This window comes from Gobius niger, assembly GCF_951799975.1.
Source record: "Gobius niger genome assembly, chromosome: 14".
NCBI lineage: Eukaryota > Metazoa > Chordata > Actinopteri > Gobiiformes > Gobiidae > Gobius > Gobius niger.
Window position 1 is genome coordinate 17,475,461 of NC_136865.1, and position 19,356 is coordinate 17,494,816.

Here is a 19,356-nt window from a genome sequence, read left to right on the forward strand (position 1 = left end):
TCTTACCATATCTTACACGTTTGATTGCTGAAGCGCTTCCATCACCTCCCATTGTGTGCTATCATCCCTAAACAGACCTGGCACTCTGCATCCTGAAAACCGGAGGTGACAAACTGTGCTTCAAAACTTGATTTACTGTTTTGTGTGAAAGATGTTACACTTCCATTGTTGAGGTTTTGTTATTTGTTAGAGGAGGATCTATTATGGGGCTGAGGTTATGCACCGGTGTGATGATGTAAGGCTGTTTTGTGCTGAGAGCAGAAAAGAGAGGATTCTTCCATAATGCATCATAAAACTCGTGTGAATGTGAGGACCCAAAACTAGTCCTTTTATCCCTGAGGCGAACTCTTACTCTGCAAATATCCCGCATCTTTCTGAATCGGATTTTCAAGGCAAGAGATCAGTTTTCCCCGCTGTCTTTTCAAATACATTTTGCCAGATTTTCAAATGAGTGACTAACACACAGTGATTCTGGCAGTACTTTTTACTTATCTGCATGAGTAAAGCTCCCTTCAAGGCAAGCAATTAACCTCCTCATAAAGTATTCTTACCTCCTTATGCTCTATTTATCACATGAGTTTAACTGTTCTTAGCATTTTAACTTCTTTTACTCTAGTGCTACAACCTGTAAAAGAACCATTAAATGGTCTTAACGGCATAACACATTTTGTAAAGCAACATATTCTGTTGATCCTTGTGGCTGGAATAATAACCATTACATTAAACGAATAGGCCATTGTTTTTGCATACTGAGATATGTTCTTACCTTATCTTAGACGAGTTCATTTGTACCTGTCTGGTCTTCACACATGACCTCAGTCATGTAAAAACAGCACAGGCGGCGTAAGCATTTAGCCTTTCCTCCTCTCCTTTATAGCTCCAAACGAGGTGAAGATAGAAGCTACCAGGCTTTTCCACGTTTTCCCTATTTAAATATGTTTACGTGAAGTGTTACATGATGAAGTATCGTTACACAAAATTAAACAATGTGGATTTTCTAAGCGGATACAAAGGGGAACTATATTGTAAGGCATAATAATACCAGGAGCACTTCCACGTCCGCGCAGTAATAGCAGTAATATCTTCACGTTACTGTGCGGACACCAAAGTACTCCTGGTTATCGCGAAGAAGAGGCTAGCAGGCTAACGGGCAAAGCTAACTGCGGCTAGCGTCACTTAAACAGTATTTGCAGCCAAGTCTGAGTGAAAACTATTATCTCCATTGTGTAATGGGATGTACAATATCCCTCTCACTCTTTGTTTGCAACATGCTACGACACCTGCAGTGGTGCTTATGGCCTCTGGGGGCATGAGTTACTCAGTACGGCTTTAATAGCATTACCTTGCCATGTTGCAAAATCCTTCCAAGATTCCTGGATCCTGAGAGTGTTTCATCTTCACCAACAACTAAAATTCCTTCTTATTGAGAATTTAATTCTCATTACCTCTTGAATGAATATACATGAAGACATAATCTATATTCCAGCAAAACACCAATGCAAACTAACTGGAATCTCTAAACATTTTGGACCTTTTGCCTCGCTCTTACTCGTTCTCCTCACTGTAATGTAACTCTTGATACATTCCCCAGTTACCAGGCAGAGCATGTCACTCAAACTTTATGCAAACTGAAGCATGTTCCTGTGGGCAGCTGTTGGCAAATGTGTCGAAAGCGCCGTTGAACAGATTGTGTGAAATGGGACGTTTGACAGGACGCAGAAGCGCTGGGAGACGACTTCCTCCTTCTTTATGCATTATTTTTGACACTGTTCGCTTGGGTCTTGTCAAGCTGAACTCTGAGACACCTCATGGGACTGTCTCTCTTCTGACCTGCATATGCATATTGCTATTTGACCTTTCTCCTCAGATACTAGTGTGAAGGTGTTTCTGTGTGTTGTGATGTACACTTGAATGTGCGCTTCACAAAGGCCAGATGCCCCGGAACCACGGAAATGTTGTGAGTTAAATGTCAGCTGGCAGGGGGGGCGCACAAAGCTAGCTAAAAATATAATTATATATCATCTCCGTGCTCACGACCCGGCAGCTTTGGGCAATTTACTCCACTATGTTTAGACACAAAAACATGTTGAAGATATAGATCATTTACAGCTGAATTGCAGCTGCTATTTAAACATATAAGACGTTACTTATTATCTCCACTGCTTATTTACCACCATTTATATACTGCTTCGATTGTCTTCAGGTTTTGTGGCTGCGTGCACCATCTGTTTCTAAGCCAGTATTTGACATTGAGGCACATAGAATAAATTAATTTCAGTTGCCGCATAGACAGGGTCAAACGAGTAACCTTTAAAAAAAAAGCCAACATCTAAAATATTTCTGCCCTTCCATTGTTTGAATCAGCAGCGGTGCACGTAAAGAGCCAAACTGGCCGACTCTAACCCTAACTCTAAGGTACAAGGAAATGGAATTAGAGGGAGTTAGAGTAAGTGAGTGGAATTAGAGTTCTTTTACATTGCAAGATAGAGCCAATGCCTTTTCACATGACTGTAATTCTAGTTTAATTATGGCACAGCTACAGTAAATAGTATTGTAATGGGATGGTATCTGAAAGTTTAATAACATGGAAATTATGGCTGGCAGTTGGTAATTGCTCACCGACAAAACACCTCTCATTCTGCTATCCTAGCTCAATATAAAGACTGTTTTTTTTTTTTTTTTACTAAGATTTAATGTAATTTGTGATCTAATTGCATGATGCCACACCGCCTTTGCTCTGCCCGATCCCGTCAGATCTCTGAAGCTAAGAAGGAAGGGCTTAGGTGGTACTTTGATGGGAGACCGTTTGGGTGAATGTAGTGAGTGTGTGAGTGGTTGGTGCAGGTCGGAGAGGTCAATGGCACAAACTGGTTGCCTCGCTTCAGTCAGTCTACCCCAGGACAGCTGTGGCTACAACAGTAGCTTACCACCACCACCAAGTATGGAGTGAATGAATAATACAATGTAAAGCGTCTTTGAGTGTCCAGAAAAGCGCTATATCAAACCAATGCAATATTATTATAATAATTAGCTTTAAAACATAGTATTAGATAACGTATGCTCATAAAAGTATTAATAAGGTATTAATAAGCATTAGTAATTAATTGGCTGTGAATATTGTGCTTGTAAAGATATTAATAAGCTGCCATCTATTAACATGAATAATGTGCTTATTCAAGGCCTAACCCTAACCTTAAACAGATTACTAATGCTTATTAATACCTTTTTAATACTAAACTATCACATCTTAATATAAAGCGATTCCAGGTATTCTTGTGCTCTGGTCATTCATTGACAATCCAACCAAATCAGGTCCCTGTCTGGTGAGCGACTGCGGCCGTAAATGTTCAGAGGTGTCTTTGACCTTCTCGTAACAGTGATGTACAATGTAATGTGGGCATAAGTCAGCGGGATGCTTTACACACAGCGACATGCTCAGCCTTGGACAGCCTCCTGCCTCTCACTTCACAGGTGACCTTCAACTCTTGCAGATGTAATCGCTCCATCTCTCACGCCTCAACATACTGTATGTACCGTTCATGATGCTGCTGTGCACTGCAGCTGACATCCTGATGCGTTGTCCGACCCAGTTACCATCCTCTCTCCGCCTGTTTTACAGTCTGTTTACTCTGCCCGAGCCGTTCATGTCAATGTTCAGTGGTTTAATGGAAGTAATTATCCATTAGGTGATGCAGTGTGCTCTGTGTGCTTATGATATCAATGGGTTCACACCACAGTTTATTCCTTGGACCATTTTAATTGTGACTTGTGACTGAAGAATAAAGTTATAGATTCAGCTCAAATAGCTGTATCTATAACTGTGTTTTTCGTGTGTTGTCATGATCCTCTTTCTGACATAGGCTGAGTGAGTTTGCGAGAAAAATGCACTTGGGGATGAGCTGTTACCACAATTGCTGAAAAAGACTTGCATTCTATTTGAGAGGAATTTAAAGATGTGCCTTTTTTCATGTTTATTGTAGGCAATAGGGCCCTAGTTGCCTGGTTACAAGTGCAGTTAACAAAATGGGTTAATGCGTGTTTAGAGCCCACACAAATTGGAAGATGGTTACTGTTTCACTCAGAGAAGCTACATGTGGGAGTCGCGAATTCCTCCACAAACTGCACCAAATGCAAATTCACTTTGTTCAATACATGTTTGTAGACTTTCACTGAGGTAATAGGCATATCTCAAAATATGGATCTGGTTTAGGGGTTAAAGGATCTCTCCTTTCAGCCAAAAAGCTTCGAATAGCAAGAAAATTATAGTAATGTAATGAAGTGCATTATTTTTTAGCTTTGAACTTACTGTAGCATTTCTAACCTGAATGACATTGTCAAGCAGCTTAAGCAGTGGAGCACAGCGGTGCAGCGGTTAGCGCTCGTGCCTCACATCGAGAAGAGTCCCGAGATGGACAATAGGATCCCCTCTGAGGCCAGGACTACCCTGACAAAGAGATTGTTATTGAAAGTCATGTTAAAGTCCTACTGAAGTATTTACCCATATTTAATTCATTTAATATCTAATTTCATTTTAATGTACATTGAGTAAAAAATAAACAGTATTCCACACAGAGTTTCACCACACATGAAAATAAATAAAAAAATAATACATTTTTTTCCAGTGTACCAAAATTGAGAAAAACAACAGTTCTTTTACTTTCCACTGAGCTTAGTAAGTCATGCAGTCTTGGCATGCTCGTTTAAGCACAGTGATAGACGTCTCCTTATATTATTCCATCTACATTGTAACATGTCAAATCCACATAACACAATCTGCTACAAGTTGTTTCCCTTCGTCTCCCAGGACCCCACTTTGCCTGTATACCAAGCACTTGTTATGTAACGCACGTCATGTTAAAATGCAACAAAAAGGCTTTTATGTCCATGTATTTATGGGAAATGGGGGGTCGCTGTTGGCAGAAACCTGAGCATTTGAGAGAAGTGGCGAGGCGGACTGAATCTAAAAATACCCCGGCTGAGAGAGTATAGGGCTTAAGATGAGGAAGAGGAGGAAGAGTCAGTGTCTCCTCTCCACTGCGAATTATTAGATCTTCATAAGAAAACAAATCCATCACAAGGCGAGACAGCTAATTTAACGTGACGGCGCGAACCAGGGAGATTTATTTCAGATAGTGAGTGATGCAAAGTGTGTGAAACAACAGGGATGAGTTTGGCTGGGAAGTGTTTTTTGATTGAAGACATAATAATACAGTAACATGACCTCCGCAGGCTTCAAGGGCGTGTTCACAGCCCATGCTTTAGCTGCGAGGACACTTCACGTAAGCCCTAAGTCCTGACACTGAAGGCAGCCTAGAAACTAAATCTTCACCAGTCTAAGACCCAAATGCTGTTTTCATTTGTTGATGTCAGAAAAAGCTGCATGGTCTTATGAATGTTAGTCAGAGTTAAGCAATTATTTACACACTTTCATAGTATTGTTTTTTAATCTACGTAATAACATATTTTGTGACACTTTCTACTCCAGTAGATAACACATTTTCCATATTAAAAACCTGTCATGATTTCTTCCTCTTGCTTAATAGCAGACGGCTGTGACTAAAAGCATAAAACAGTTTCCCCCCCTCATGGTCATTATACCACAATGAGGCTAAAGTTTTCAAAGATGTTTGCAATCTCAGAATGCTGAGTTTTAATACTGATATTATTTAGCTCTTCAGAGAAGTGTTTTTCTAACAAAGTCGGATTTTCTTTTATGTGAGCAAGGCTTTTGAAAATCCTTCTCTCGTTTTTCTGCTCAGCTGCAGCTACTTAAGTTAACAACACTGCTTCGAATAGGTCTGAACACACAAGACTGACGTTAGATTAAGCACTACAATATCAAAGGGAGCAAGCACTGTACCACAGACCTTGTGTTCTCTCCTATAAATATGTACGCAGGTGCATGACATACATTATCCCAAAGCACATGCTACTGCTTTCTTGTGTTTGTGGTGCAGAAAATAGCTTTGTATAATTGGCAGAAAATGTCTGGCTCAATATTGATCTGTCTACATTTAAAGCTAGAATGAAATTACCCAGCAATGTTTACAGCGGTTTAGATTTCTCCTGGGTTTTGCACACACATGGTGCTAATAAGAAATAACACTTTGAAAGCATTGATTGAAAATAAAGGGTTTATATAAAAAGAACTGCTTTTGTTATAGAGACTGCGGTTTCAAATCAGTTTTCTTCTTCGTGTAATCGAATGAAGCGTCGTGATTTCACTTGACATCATGCGGCGTGCTGTGACTAACTTAATGGGATAGAGTGTATGAATCATCAGTAGATGTTTTTTTGTTAGGACTCCCAAGAGAATCTCGTTGCAAATGGGAGAAGAGAATTGTTGTCACTTTGATATTAATCAACTAGTCAAATATAGAAGAAGAAGAAGAAGAAGATCTTTATTTATATAGCGCCTTTCACAGACATATAGTCACAAAGCGCTTTACATTGTACATTCACTCCATACTCGGTGGTGGTAAGCTACGTTTGTAGCTTCAGTTTCCCCTGGGGGAGACTGTCAGAGGCGCTTTCGCGACTACACACGTCTGCGCCAACAGACCCTCTGACCACCACCATTCACTCACACACACACATCCTGGCCTATTGTGCATATAGCGTACTTTATAAAACAAAGGAGCAAATCTTTAAACAACAAGTAGCTCATTTGGAAATTGCAAGATGTCACATCCAAACATCATTCTTCAGCACACGCCTGATTGTTTAAAGGTATTGTATGTTTTTGTTCATTTCAACATCTGTGTTCGATAAAAGTCCGATTTGATTACAATCGGTCAAATCAAATCGTGATTACTGTGGTGACTCACAGTGATTACTGTGAGTCACCATTGCGGATGTGATGCCGATCTTAGCCAATCAATACACACAATTTATCAGCCTGGCGTGGTTTACGTTTTGGTTCTTGAGTCGTCATCAGAAAGCAGACACTTTGGGTTGTTTGTTTTGTTTGTATACTTTACTTTATTGTCCCCATAGGGAAATTTGTCTTCTGCATTTGCTGGGGCAACCCGTAAGGAGCAGTGGTCGACAGCAGTGCCGCGCCCGGGGACCCATCTCCATGATGTGGAGCCAGGCTGATGGTCAGAGTCACCTGGCTGGAGGATTCACCTATTGCACATGTTTTTAGTGGTAGGGGAAACCAGAGTATCCGGAGGAAACCTATGCAGACACGGGGAGAACATGCAAACTCCACACAGAAAGGCCCTGTCCTGGTGGGAATTGAACCCGGGACCTTCTAACTGTGAAGCGGAGACGCTAACCGCTGCGCTACCATGGGTTGCCACATCGTACAGCTAAAACCAGTTTGGAATAAGCCTAAAAGGACTCTTTCTCACTTACAAAATCCCAGCAGCTGTTCCTCCTTTAGTTTAACATTTGAACTTTTGAAGGTCTAGCATGTCCATAAATCGTCCTCAATTTGTGGCAATCCAGGTTCAGTTAAGGTTGCAGTGCTGTTTGCCGTCCTTTTTTACTCACTGCCTTTTATTTACATAGTGCTGTTTATTATGTACCTAATCCTGCAGCCTAAATATGTGCCTTTTGCTAAAAATAGCCCTGTAGCGACGTAACACACTGCAGGACATGTGTGATGTAGTGGAGGAGGGCGATGAAGAGCAGCATCTATAGGGAAGAAGAATAATTAGTTCCACGAAAAGGACCGTACAGCAGGTGTTGTCATGTCGAGAAGCCTCCCACAGCCAAACGTAAGCAGATCGTGTGTCGGTGATTCATTGTCATGCAACATCTGGGAGTATTATGTTCGCCTGGGAGTGTGGACAATAAACATTTTGAGGAAGTACGTGTTCTCCCGCTTCCATTTTGTATCGTTTACAGCGAAAAAGAAGCGATGTGTGAAATGAATTACCAGTGTTGCAAGACTGTCTCGCAACTGTCTGATATCTTGTTTGCAAATAGATAACATTTGAGTGGAAAGCAGAAACCTGAGCAGCTCCTTCGCATTTCAACGAGAGCAGGCCACAAACCAAAGCAACTGTGAGTGTATTCTGTTACTGCTCCGGCTTGTGTTCTCAGGGATATTGAATGAGGGTGAAATGAGTTCCACAGACAAGTTGGAAGTTTCGCCGTCGGGCCCCATTGCAAAGATCAGTCTGCACAAGCCCATTGTTTTTGGACGGGAGTTTTGAAGGCGTGTAAAGGTGTTTTCAAAACCTCATAGACTCAACCTGAACCGGTGCCACAGAGATCAAGAGACAGGATCCAGCGCTATCATTACAGCTCTGCCTACAGCATCCTCACCACCGACTCCCCCTGCTCCCATCCTCTCACAAAGCTTAACATCGTGAACACCGCTCCCCCAGGCTTTAATCTAATCGCGCTGCATACACACCTTCCAACAGCGAAAGCCAGGCCTTGCTGCTAAAAATGAGGTCTTGATGGGAGAGAGACAGCCAGTCCGATAAAGCAGATAAATTGACCGGAGTAGAGAAGATGACAGAGAGGGGGCTAGTCTTTCCCATCCTCAAGGGGCATGTGTCTCATACTTCACCTGAGCACGCGCCTGTTGGTGTGTGTTGGCGGGCTCAGGAGCGCCAGCCCCCAGGGATTAGCCGCTTATCTGGACGTTGAAGTCTTGGACCGCAGTGGAGTGGAGACAGAGGCAGAGTATTGATTTTAGGGGGCTTGGCGTAGTGGAGAGTGCGAAGGGGAACGGTGCTGGCAAGAAGTATGGGAGATGGGCAAAGGACAAAAGGCATGGATGCGAAAGTAATGCAGGGTAATCAAGTTATCCCTGAAGCGCTGATGCTGGCCATATGCTTTTCTGCCATTTTGTGAAACAAGTTGGGGCACATGTTGGTCCTGGTTTTACGGGCTGGGTATTGAAAAAATAAAGGTATCGAAAGCAGGTACCGAAAAGAAACATACAGTCTTTATATTTAAGTTTTGATGCTGTTGGTCATCAAAATGTAAAAGAAAAAAAAAAGTGAAACATTGGGGGAAAAGTGGAAAAAATTGGGAAAAACAAGTGGAAAAAATGGGGGAAATTTGGGGGAAATTAGGAATAAATTGGGGGGAAAAAATGAAAAAACAATAGAAAAACTTGGGACAAAATTGGAGGAAAAACCATGATTGATTAAAACTGGGGGGGAAAAAATTTAAAATATGCCCTTTTGTAGTTAATGGAAGTTTCTTGGTTGTTTCAGGTCAAATAAATGATACAAAATGCAATAAAAAGAAAGAAAAGAAATGGAAGGAAGGAAGGAAAAGGAGCAAATTAATTTTGTTAAACTGTTTTATGGTTCTATATGATCATTTAGCATAGGGATCGAAAAACGTATTGGTCAGGTATCGGTATCGAAAACCAACTATTGCTAAAGTACTGGTATCGAAAAATGTGATGGTGCACCCCCAAGTCCTGGTCAAATCCGTGTGCCATTGGTAAATGGTGTTAAGTGTTGATTTCAGACATTTCTTTTATATCCAAACTCTGCTCGAAAACACCACAACAAATGGTGATATAAATCAACAGCAAAGTACCCCGTCCAACACGTTCTTAAGACAATGTAACACTCTGTACTGTTTAAATGTTTTTTTCAATCTCACAAGTGCCCGTCTGAAGTGCAAACGCTTCTTGTCACTGAGGACAGCGTGTTGTGCTTGCAGTGGAGCTGGAGGGGGAGCACGCGCAGAGGGTCCCGGGGGCGGAGCCAGGTGGAGGAGTCCCGCCCACTCAGGTCAAACTCAAAGAGCGGCAGAAGTTCTTCGAGGAGGCCTTTCAGCAGGACATGGAGCAGTACCTGTCCACGGGATACCTGCAGATCACAGAGAGGAGAGGTGAGGTCCCCCGACAGCCTAAAGTCCAGGCATAATCACAAATCTATGAAAATGTGACCTTACAGTGTTTGCTCTTCTATTATCATGACGCCTGATGCAGAAAAGTATTATTATTATTATACAAATTATTATTATTTTTATTATATGAAAACATCTACCCTCAGGTCCATATACCTTTCTTTCTTAAGGGAATTAAGAGCGAGGGCTCGTACAGAAATACCCCAAGGATGAGCCCCAATGAGATGCACAAACCTCACTGGGATCTGCCTGGGACTGCACCGTTTCCCCTGCTCCTCTTCATTTATCCCGCTGCCCTAATCCTGTGGAAACGGCTTGTTAGCAGAGGAGACGGCAGCAGAGATTTATAGAGGGAGGAGAGGTGTTTTATGCGTGTGGTGTTTCTAGGAGGCGCCAGTGGAGGCCTGCAGCATTCATCGCTAATTATCCACCTCAGTGTAATGCCGAGCGTGTTTACAGTAAGGCTCCTCACGTCAGATTATGTGAGTCGCTGTGTTGAATATCCTCAGCAAAGGTGCACGCCGTGAATTAGCCGTATTTTAATTACGATTAATCGCAGGTGTAAAGTGGAAATATTACTTTCGCGGTTGTTCGAATCCCGATGGCAAGGAGGAGATATACAGCTGACAGTTATTATGTTATACTTACATTTTTGATCGATGGAAACCAAAACATTATCATATAAAGAAATAGTAAGTAAATATTGTGTAAATAGTTAGTGGGTAGCACATTATTGGAATTGGGCTGGTAATCTGGGACATGGCTTCACATTAAACCTACCATATTTTAACACTGTACTTTAAACTTTAATTTAGAGGTTACTTGTTAGCTTTCAATATGAACCACCTCGGGCTCTGAGAAGCTCAGGAAAAGGGTCTCTTGTTCCCAAAGTCAGGAGGATTAGTACCTGGACGGGTGACTGGGGTGAATAGTGTGCAAGTGAGTGGATGGTGGCGAACACAGGGACCGATAGATAGATTGATGAACCCAGCTCTTCGGGACCCCCACCCTCAAAGCAGAAGAATCAGTGCTGAAAAATAAAAAAGACTGGGAGGGTGGGGTCGATTGTTTTAAATGGTCTCAACTTTCTGTTTTCTGTATATAGTGCTTTTCCACTTGCATTAGGCACTCAAAGCACTTCACAGCAAGGATCCACACACACTCTCATTCACACACGTCGACAATGTACGTCGACACTGCAGGTGGGTGAAGTGTCTTGCCCAAGGACACAATGACAGCGTGCACCTTCAGGAGACGGGATTTGAACCCCCGACCTTCCGATCATGAGACGACCCGCTCAACCATCTGCGCCACCGTCGCCCCGGTGAACAAACTGAGATGATGAGGCTTGGCTTGGTATATATGGCTCATGGGTAATTGGAGGCGAGGTTTAGTTTAGTTTGTATATTTGAGCAACATATGCATACAGGTATGGTATACATATAACATACAGAATTTTTCACAATGTGAGGTATTAGTGCTGCTCAAAGGGAGTAGGAAGAAGTTAGTTATAACTTATAAGGCCCTCCCCTTAGGCGGTTAGGTGAACGTGTGGTTTGTATGCAAAGAGTGATTGGTTGGTGCGTGATCCTGCTCCTGAACCTAGTCAATAAATATTAACTACAAAAGAAATGACTTTGAGCAGATGTAAAAGCGCACTGGTAGTATAAGACTAATACATCATTATTACTGTTATTAACTCTTCAGAATGTACAGTACATCATCAACTATTCATATTACTGCATTACAGAGAAATAGAGCGACAGGAAAAATAAAAGTGCAAAGAAGGAGCTCCAGTGCTTTTGAAATATTCAGTCTAGAGGGATTTGAACTCAGTCACGCTCGCTGACTTTCCTCCTCACAGCAGGGAGTCTTTTAGGCGAGGTCAAGACCAACCGGATTCAGACAAGACACGGCTTTGGCACTCAATACTGGTGTTTATTTTTATCGTGCGGTGCAGAGACGCTTTCTTCTGGGTCAGAAAGCTGAATGGACTTGGTTCTGTTCGATGCACCGACTGTGTGCAAGACAATGCGGTGGTAATTGCACAGCTGACAGACCTGTTAGGAAGTGCACGGAGACTAGGCTGCACACTGGGAAGTCATTAGCTGCGGTACTTCTTGTGATGTGCCGTGCAGAAACACTTCAGTGCAGCTGTTATTTAAAAATGTGAGGGGAATGTACATTTGAAAACGCAAATTCCTATACATGTGTGCAAGGACCTATAACCTATGTATGAAAAGTCTTGGTATTTTTGTTGTGTTTGATGGGAAGTAACTCTCCCATATTGTGACTTTTCTGTGATTCTTTCTCTCTGCTGCTCTTCTACCCTTTCTATGCTGCCCTTCTCTGCTCTCCTCATTTCCTTGAGGTATGGTAGCCAATGGCATCCCTCCTCACTGCTCTGCTCTGCGCCAACCAACCATCTCGCTTCCTCCCGCACCACGTCCCGCCCCTCCCCGCTTTGCTCCCCCTGCTCCATAATTCCCACAGTGCACTGGCTTGTGACGCATGCGGCACATTGTGACAGTGACTGCAAGGCTGTGACTCCAGGACTCATCTTTTGACAGCTTAATAGCACTTTCACAGCGCTAATATAATAGTAGGTGTAGTCGAAAGCTGAAACATTTGCACTTTCTTGTGGATGTTTTGTTTCCCCCCCCCCCTTCACCTTCCCTGTTTGAATCCAACCACCTTTACAAACTAACAATGATTTAGACTGATTTTTTTTTTTAACTAATACTTAAACAACCAAGTCAGCACAAACAACAGTAGTTCATGCAAAAATGTTGGTGTTAAAACTCGCTTTAGCATTAAAAGAAGAAGCAAGCCGTCCCACTAATTGCCATACTTACACACTTACTGCTTCTACTCACACAGCTCCTCCTGGACTCAGACTCTTGTTACTGTTGTCTTTGCTTCTGGACTGTTGGCATGTTTTGTTAACTTGGTGCTGTGCTCTGTGGACTACTCAGAGCCAATAGGAAGCATGTCGTCCATGGAGGTGAACGTGGACATGCTGGAGCAGATGGACCTGATGGACATGTCCGATCACGAGGCTCTGGACGTCTTCCTGCACTCGGGGGGCGAGGACAACAGCGCGGCCTCGCCAGTCGCAGGTACACAACCCACTAAAGTTGTTTGAAGAATGGGAAACATGTCCTGCTGTGAACGCAATCACACATCAAAGGTTAAAGCTTAAATCTTTTTGAATTCACATAAGGGTCCCTTGAGTGCAAACAAACAAACAAACAATATACCTCGTGAATAGGCTGGACTCCGACATGAACACAGTTATAGATGAAAATATCTCAATTTGACTTGAACAACAGGGACATGAGCGTGACACTAAAAATAAATACAGTCACAATGTTTTATGTCAAGTCACCATTTTTGAGCCCGGCCTGAGCACATACAGTCCCTCTTGAAAGTATTCATACAACTTTTGCACATTTTGTCATGTTTACAACCCTAAACATAAAGATTTTATTTTGATTTTTTTACTGAACGTTCACACACAAGTAACAGACAACTGTGAAGTGAAAGCAAAATAATACATGATTCTGTTATTTTTCAAAAAATAGAAAACCAAAAAGTGGGGCGTGCATAAGTATTCATACAGCATGAATGAATACTTTGTGGAACCCCCTTTTACTGCAATAACAGCAGCAAGTCTTTTGGGGTTTGACTCTACAAGATTTGCACATGTAGAGACTGACATTTTAGCCCATTCCTCTTTACAAAACAACTCAAGCTCTGTCAAATTAGAAGGAGAGCGTTTGTGAACAGCAGTCCCCTTTCCCTTTCCACAGATTTTCAATAGGATTTAGGTCAGGACTTTGATTGGGCCATTCTAACACATTAATATGTTTATTTTTAAACCATTCCATTGTAGATTTATCTTTGTGTTTAGGGTCATTGACCTGCTGAAGGTGAATCTCCGCCCCAGCCTCAGTTCTCTTGCTGACTCCAGCAGGTTTTCCTCCAAAATGTCCCTGTATTTGGCTCCATCCATCTTTACAACTATTCTTACAGTCTCCACAGTCCCCGCTGAGGAAAAGCAGCCCCACAGCATGATGCTCCCCCACCATATTTGACACTGGGGATGGTGCACTCAGGGCGATGAGCAGTGTCAGATTTGCTCCATACATAACGTTTTGCATTTGGGCCAAAAAGTTAAATTTTTGTCTCATCTGACCAAAGCTCCTTCTTCCACATGGAGCTGTGTCCTCCATATGACTTCTAGCAAACTTCAAACGGGATTTCTTATGGCCTCCTTTCAGTTTCCCCCATCTCAGCGGCAGGACTTCACAGTTCCTCCAGAGTTATCATGGGGCACTTGGTTGTATATCTTACCAGTGCTCTCCTTGTTCGGTCTAATATTTTAGGTGGACGATCACGTCTTGGTAAGTTCTCAGTGGTGCTATACTCTTTCCGTTTCTGAATGATGGATTGAACAGTGCCCCGGGAGATGTTTAAATCTTGGGAAATCTTTGTATAACTTAATGCTGCTTTAAACTTCTCCACAGCTTTATCCCTGACCTCTCTGGTGCTCCTTGACCTTCATGATGTTGTTTAGTGACCAATACACTCCGACCACAGCTCTGAGGGCCTAAAAGAACAGCTGAAATTATACTGAGAGTAGATTATACACAGGTGACCTCTATTTAACCGCTAGGCCAAGGAGTGAACATTCTGGAGTCATTAGGAATGTTTTAAAGGCAATTTAATGCACTCAGAAAATGCTGTATGAATACTTATGCACGCCCCACTTTTCACTTTTCTATTTTTTGAAAAATAACAGAATCATGTATCATTTTGCTTTCACTTCACAGTTGTCTGTTACTTGTGTGTGAACGTTCAGTAAAAAAAATCAAAATAAAATCTTTATGTTTAGGGTTGTAAACATGACAAAATGTGCAAAATTTCAAGGTGTATGAATACTTTCGGGAGGCACTGTAATTAGGCTACTAACAAAATGGGAGCATCTGAATGACAAAACATGTATAAACTTAAATGTATTTTTAGGCTTGGCTGAGTGGATAGGGCTTTCTCAACAAGGAAATTGTGGGTTGAATCCTGGAGTTGCGAAATTACCCATTCACTTCAAATTAAAGGACACACTTATATTTGTGCATTTCTTAAGTACCACCATAGAATGAATGTGACCATCTGGCTACTACTCATCATGAAATAACCAGCGTACGTATAATAATTACAAATGTATTAATTACTTCACTTCAGCTTTCTCCTGCTTGAATAAGTTCTTGCTTACATAAACAATGAGTGATTCGTGCTGTTTTTTAATCAGCTATCTTGAACAGCATTTCCTTTTATTTACTGCAAGGGTCCAAAGCTTCTCAGTAAATAAAACATGTTGATAAAACTTGAATTGTTTGCTCTTGGCGGTGAGAGTGGTAAGCACTGCTGTCCAATCGATCTGTTGTTGTACCAAACACTGCTTTGCCGTGTGTGTTTGCTCAGGCCCCGACATGGAGTCGTTCACCACTGAGATCAGCCTGCAGGTGCCCACACAGGCAGAGCTGCGCCACAAACTCTGCTCCCTCTCCTCCACCTGCACCGACTCGGCCAGCCAGGACACGGAGGCCGGCGAAGAGGACGAGGAGGACGAAGAGGACAGTGGGGGGCAGGAGGGGGGCAGCAGGAGACCCCCTGTGGTGGTGACACTGGACGATGAAGAGGTGCACCCCGATACGGCACTGGTAGACCTGGACGATCGCCATGACGACCAGGGCGGCAGTAGGAAAGAGTGTACGGGCAACAGGCCGAAAGTTTGAGCTTTAAAAGAGACAATACGCAAATCGCTGCCAAACACACACACTACAGACATGCAGGTCAGAGACAATAGTGGAGCTCATGTTGCTCTAATGGCAGCAGGACCAGACATCAGGACACAGTTGACTGATCAAGAGAATCATAAGAAATCCCTTCTTAACAAGTATTGTAGGGTCTTCATATGTTGTGACTTTTAAACACACTCAAGTCTTAATAATAATGGAATAATAGTTACTTATTCATCCATTACTAGTTTTCAGTGTAAGTATGAATATTGAAACTGTCCTCTAGAAATATTTTATTGTCATTCATTTCTAATGGAGAAACTGACACAGGCACACAGTATATTCAGAAAAAATGGTCAGAGTTGACGATGTGGCCCTACTTTGCCACTCGGAGCATTTAGTTTGCATTATTCACACAGTTAAAGCAACAATAAATACAGCATTATGTATAACCTCAAGGCCATTTAAATGTTTTGAATAACTTAAAAGGGGAAGAATTTGGTTTAACTTCTTGTAGTTGTCAATCGTGGCCTGATGATCAGGTTGGAGAGAGAATGGAGAATGACCCTCAGCCATTTCCTGATGACACACTGGAGTCGCCCTCTCTTTACAAACGGACCAAACTCCCGATGAGACTGTGCGCTATGCACCGGACTTTACTGAAGGCTGTTCCTCTCTGTGTGTTGGTACAAATGTGCGTGTGACGTGACAGCATTTACCCTGAGCTCATTTTCCTTCCTACAGTCCTAAACTCGGTGTTTGTTTTAAAATCATCTAAATACGACAGAATGGAGTGTGATGGACTATGTACATGTGTGCAGAAAGACATTTTATTCTGTTTGAGAGATATTTTACCTGTGAATACAAACTAAGTTTAATGTTTTTGGATCAAAAAATAATGAAAAGCAATATCAGTGTTTTGCTGAGAGTAAATGGGTTTTAAGACAGAGTGTTGCGTTTTCTTCCAGCAGAGATTTAGAGGTAAACTATCAAAGAGACACAAAGACTGACAAGAGTGACAGTGAATTGTCGGTCAGTTTTTATTAAACCTTAAGTACAAACTCCAAAAGTAAAAAACTGTCAAATATAACCAACATGAGTCTTTCCAAGTGGAGGGAACGGCCGAGAGCCGGCACTAATAAATAAAGTCACCAGAGACCCTGCTGTGAGCAGTTGATATTGTAGAAAATGGAAGAAACAATAGAAACATGATTGGAACAAAAGGATCCATCAGAATAAAATATATTGTAAGGCCATAAAAACTTGACAACCACTTTTTTATGCCGAAAACACCCGACTTGGTTTATCATTAAATAGTCCTAAAACAGTTCAGTCTTCTGCAAGGGACAACAACCAACAAACGGGATTATAGGATTTCCTTGACAGTCACCACTGGCAAGCTCAGTGCAACATGAGTAGCTACTACATTTGTGTGGAATTTTCTGTAATGAAAATGTAAAAATCCTTTTTTTTCTCAACATCTCTTTTTCCCTTTTCTTTAAAAAAGTAAAGCTAAAACAAAACTAGAAGGGGGCAGTCATTGGCTACTCAATATCTTCTTTCTTAGTGATATAAGCAGCACTTAATCTTTTTATACACGTTTACCAGCGCAACCCTGTAAGCTTCAACTCACACGGATGAAGAAAGGGAAATGTAAGGCTTTTTCTTCATCGAGCACTCTCTTCAAACTCTCCTTTATTCCTTCTGTTCTTCCTACCCCAGGAAAAGGCTCAAGTATTTAAAGAAATTTACAGGATTATGTACATGATGTTTTGTTTGTGTTGGACCTTTCCTTGCTTTTAAATCACTCATAATAAATCTGGAGTAGGGAAAACTTAAAAAGCCAAAAAGAGAAAAAAAACAAAACAACAAAACAAAATAAGGAAAGAAAAAATGGATTTGATATTTCACATTTTACACTCTTTTCTAGTGGCTCTACTAGAGAAAACACATCAGCTCGCAGGTAAAAACACAAAATAATATAATATAATAATTCATGTTTACTGGTACAGATGAAACAAGAGGACTGGAAGAATGGAATGTTAACACGATTGCACATCTAGAATCAGAAACGCCTGAAAGCATTTCTGCCCTGTGGGATGGGAGCGTATCAGCTGGATTAGCTACTACTATTAGCCACTAGCAGCCGCCAACTCCCAGGTTTTAAACTTTTGTGTTGTTATACAGTAATTATAACCAACAGCACCATTAGGTATGGATCTCCTCGCTACACATCAGGCACAGTTTCATTCACTAGCGAAGGAGGGTCCCTCCACACGAACAGGGGTGAACACCTCAGCCCCCCTGCACATCCTCCACTCAACAGAAACATACACAGTGGCAAAAAATACACAGAAGATAATTTGCAAAAAACAAAACAAAACTAGCAAAGGCTAAAAATTTAAAATAGAATAAAAAGCCAAACCAACATTAAAACCAACAGTCTGTCGTTCAAGTTTTTACCTTTACGTCACCAAGCCCCCGATAATAAGCAAGGGAGCTGCATCAGAAACAAATAAAATCAACAAAAAGGACTCGTCTTCCTTAAACAAGGACAGAGAGCGACTTTGGGTAACTACTCACTTTCAGAAACAAAAGGAAGTGGGGATTAAAAACCTTCTTTTCACTAGTCCCATTTTTCACAGTAAAGTGATGAAGAGGAGACACCATGAGAGAGGGTGTGACAGAAAAAAAAAGTGTCAATTGAGTCTTGATGACTTTTTAATGCTTGTTATACTAGTAAAACAAATGAAAAGCCTGGGGGGAATCTAAAAACATCAAGAATAAACCTTCTTTCACACTAGTGCAAAAAAGACATCTTGCTTCAACTTTTCTACAAACAAAGCTGTCAGACTAAAAGGACAAGGGCGTCTCTTGGGAAGGAGGGACAATGTCTTTGATCGCCTGAAAACAACAGGTTTTAAATATGTGGTGATTGATAGTGATCCATGTTAAGTGACACGTAGAGGGCGGGAGGCTCTCAGGACACAGCCGCGGCTTTGGGCAGGTGGCTGGACGACAGGCGCGCCAAGGACACCTCCACAGTGGCGCGCTTGCGAGGGCCGCGCTTGGCTGGTGACGCTTTGGCAGGGCTCAGGCCGTTACAGGGATCACCCACTTCTCCACTGCTCACAACTAGATTAGCACCACCGCTTTTCAACATGGCCCGGCCACACACCTGGTTCACCAGGCTGTTGAGTTGCTCCTGTGTGGAGAAGAGGAACATTTGGTCAATTCATTACAGTAGCTGAGTCATACACAATCAATGAACATATAAAATGACAGAGAAGAGGATGGAAGCGGCAAAACATATAGAAAATCATCATTTAGGCCTAGTAAGCAGAGCTTCTATACTGTAAGCACTTGTCACCCTCTTGTGGACAAAAAAGGAAGTGCATGGGGAATTGTTGAACAGTGAATGGCAGGAAATGTCAGCATACCTCGTCATATCGGTACATCATTTTGAGGCCTCTACATGACTTGTGTTTCTCCACATAACGTAGAGCACACTCCAGGCAGAAGACCACATTATCTGTTTCCTGGACCACCTGAAAGCAACATACACTGTCAAACAAACATCTACTGTACAGTGAAACAATTCAAATGAGCAAATGAGAGGATGTAGTGACATATTTAATGTAATATAATTTAAATTTGCACACTTTATGATGAACACCAGACCAAGTTTAAAGAAGCTGCATTGTATTACAGAACATCAGGCCAA

At 41.9% G+C, this 19,356-nt stretch overlaps 2 protein-coding genes across 3 annotated transcripts in view; one reads left to right on the forward strand and one right to left on the reverse strand.

The window, feature by feature from the left end:
* dtnbp1b (dystrobrevin binding protein 1b) overlaps positions 1-16,482 on the forward strand; it is a 28,317-nt gene extending 11,835 nt beyond the window's left edge. Inside the window, exons 2-4 of one of the 2 annotated variants that reach the window (XM_079570518.1) lie at positions 9,643-9,813; positions 12,807-12,950; positions 15,316-16,482. In XM_079570518.1, coding sequence (XP_079426644.1) covers positions 9,643-9,813; positions 12,807-12,950; positions 15,316-15,629 — 629 coding nt within the window. In that variant the 3' untranslated portion in view covers positions 15,630-16,482. The remainder of the gene's footprint in view (positions 1-9,642; positions 9,814-12,806; positions 12,951-15,315) is intronic. The other variant, XM_079570519.1, reaches the window with a different exon arrangement.
* Positions 16,483-16,667: 185 nt separating this feature from the next.
* The window catches only part of jarid2b (jumonji and AT-rich interaction domain containing 2b), a 95,256-nt gene continuing 92,567 nt past the window's right edge, over positions 16,668-19,356 (reverse strand). Inside the window, exons 17-18 of the mRNA XM_079570486.1 lie at positions 19,073-19,180; positions 16,668-18,837 (exon numbers count right to left, since the gene is read on the reverse strand). Coding sequence (XP_079426612.1) covers positions 18,613-18,837; positions 19,073-19,180 — 333 coding nt within the window. The 3' untranslated portion in view covers positions 16,668-18,612. The remainder of the gene's footprint in view (positions 18,838-19,072; positions 19,181-19,356) is intronic.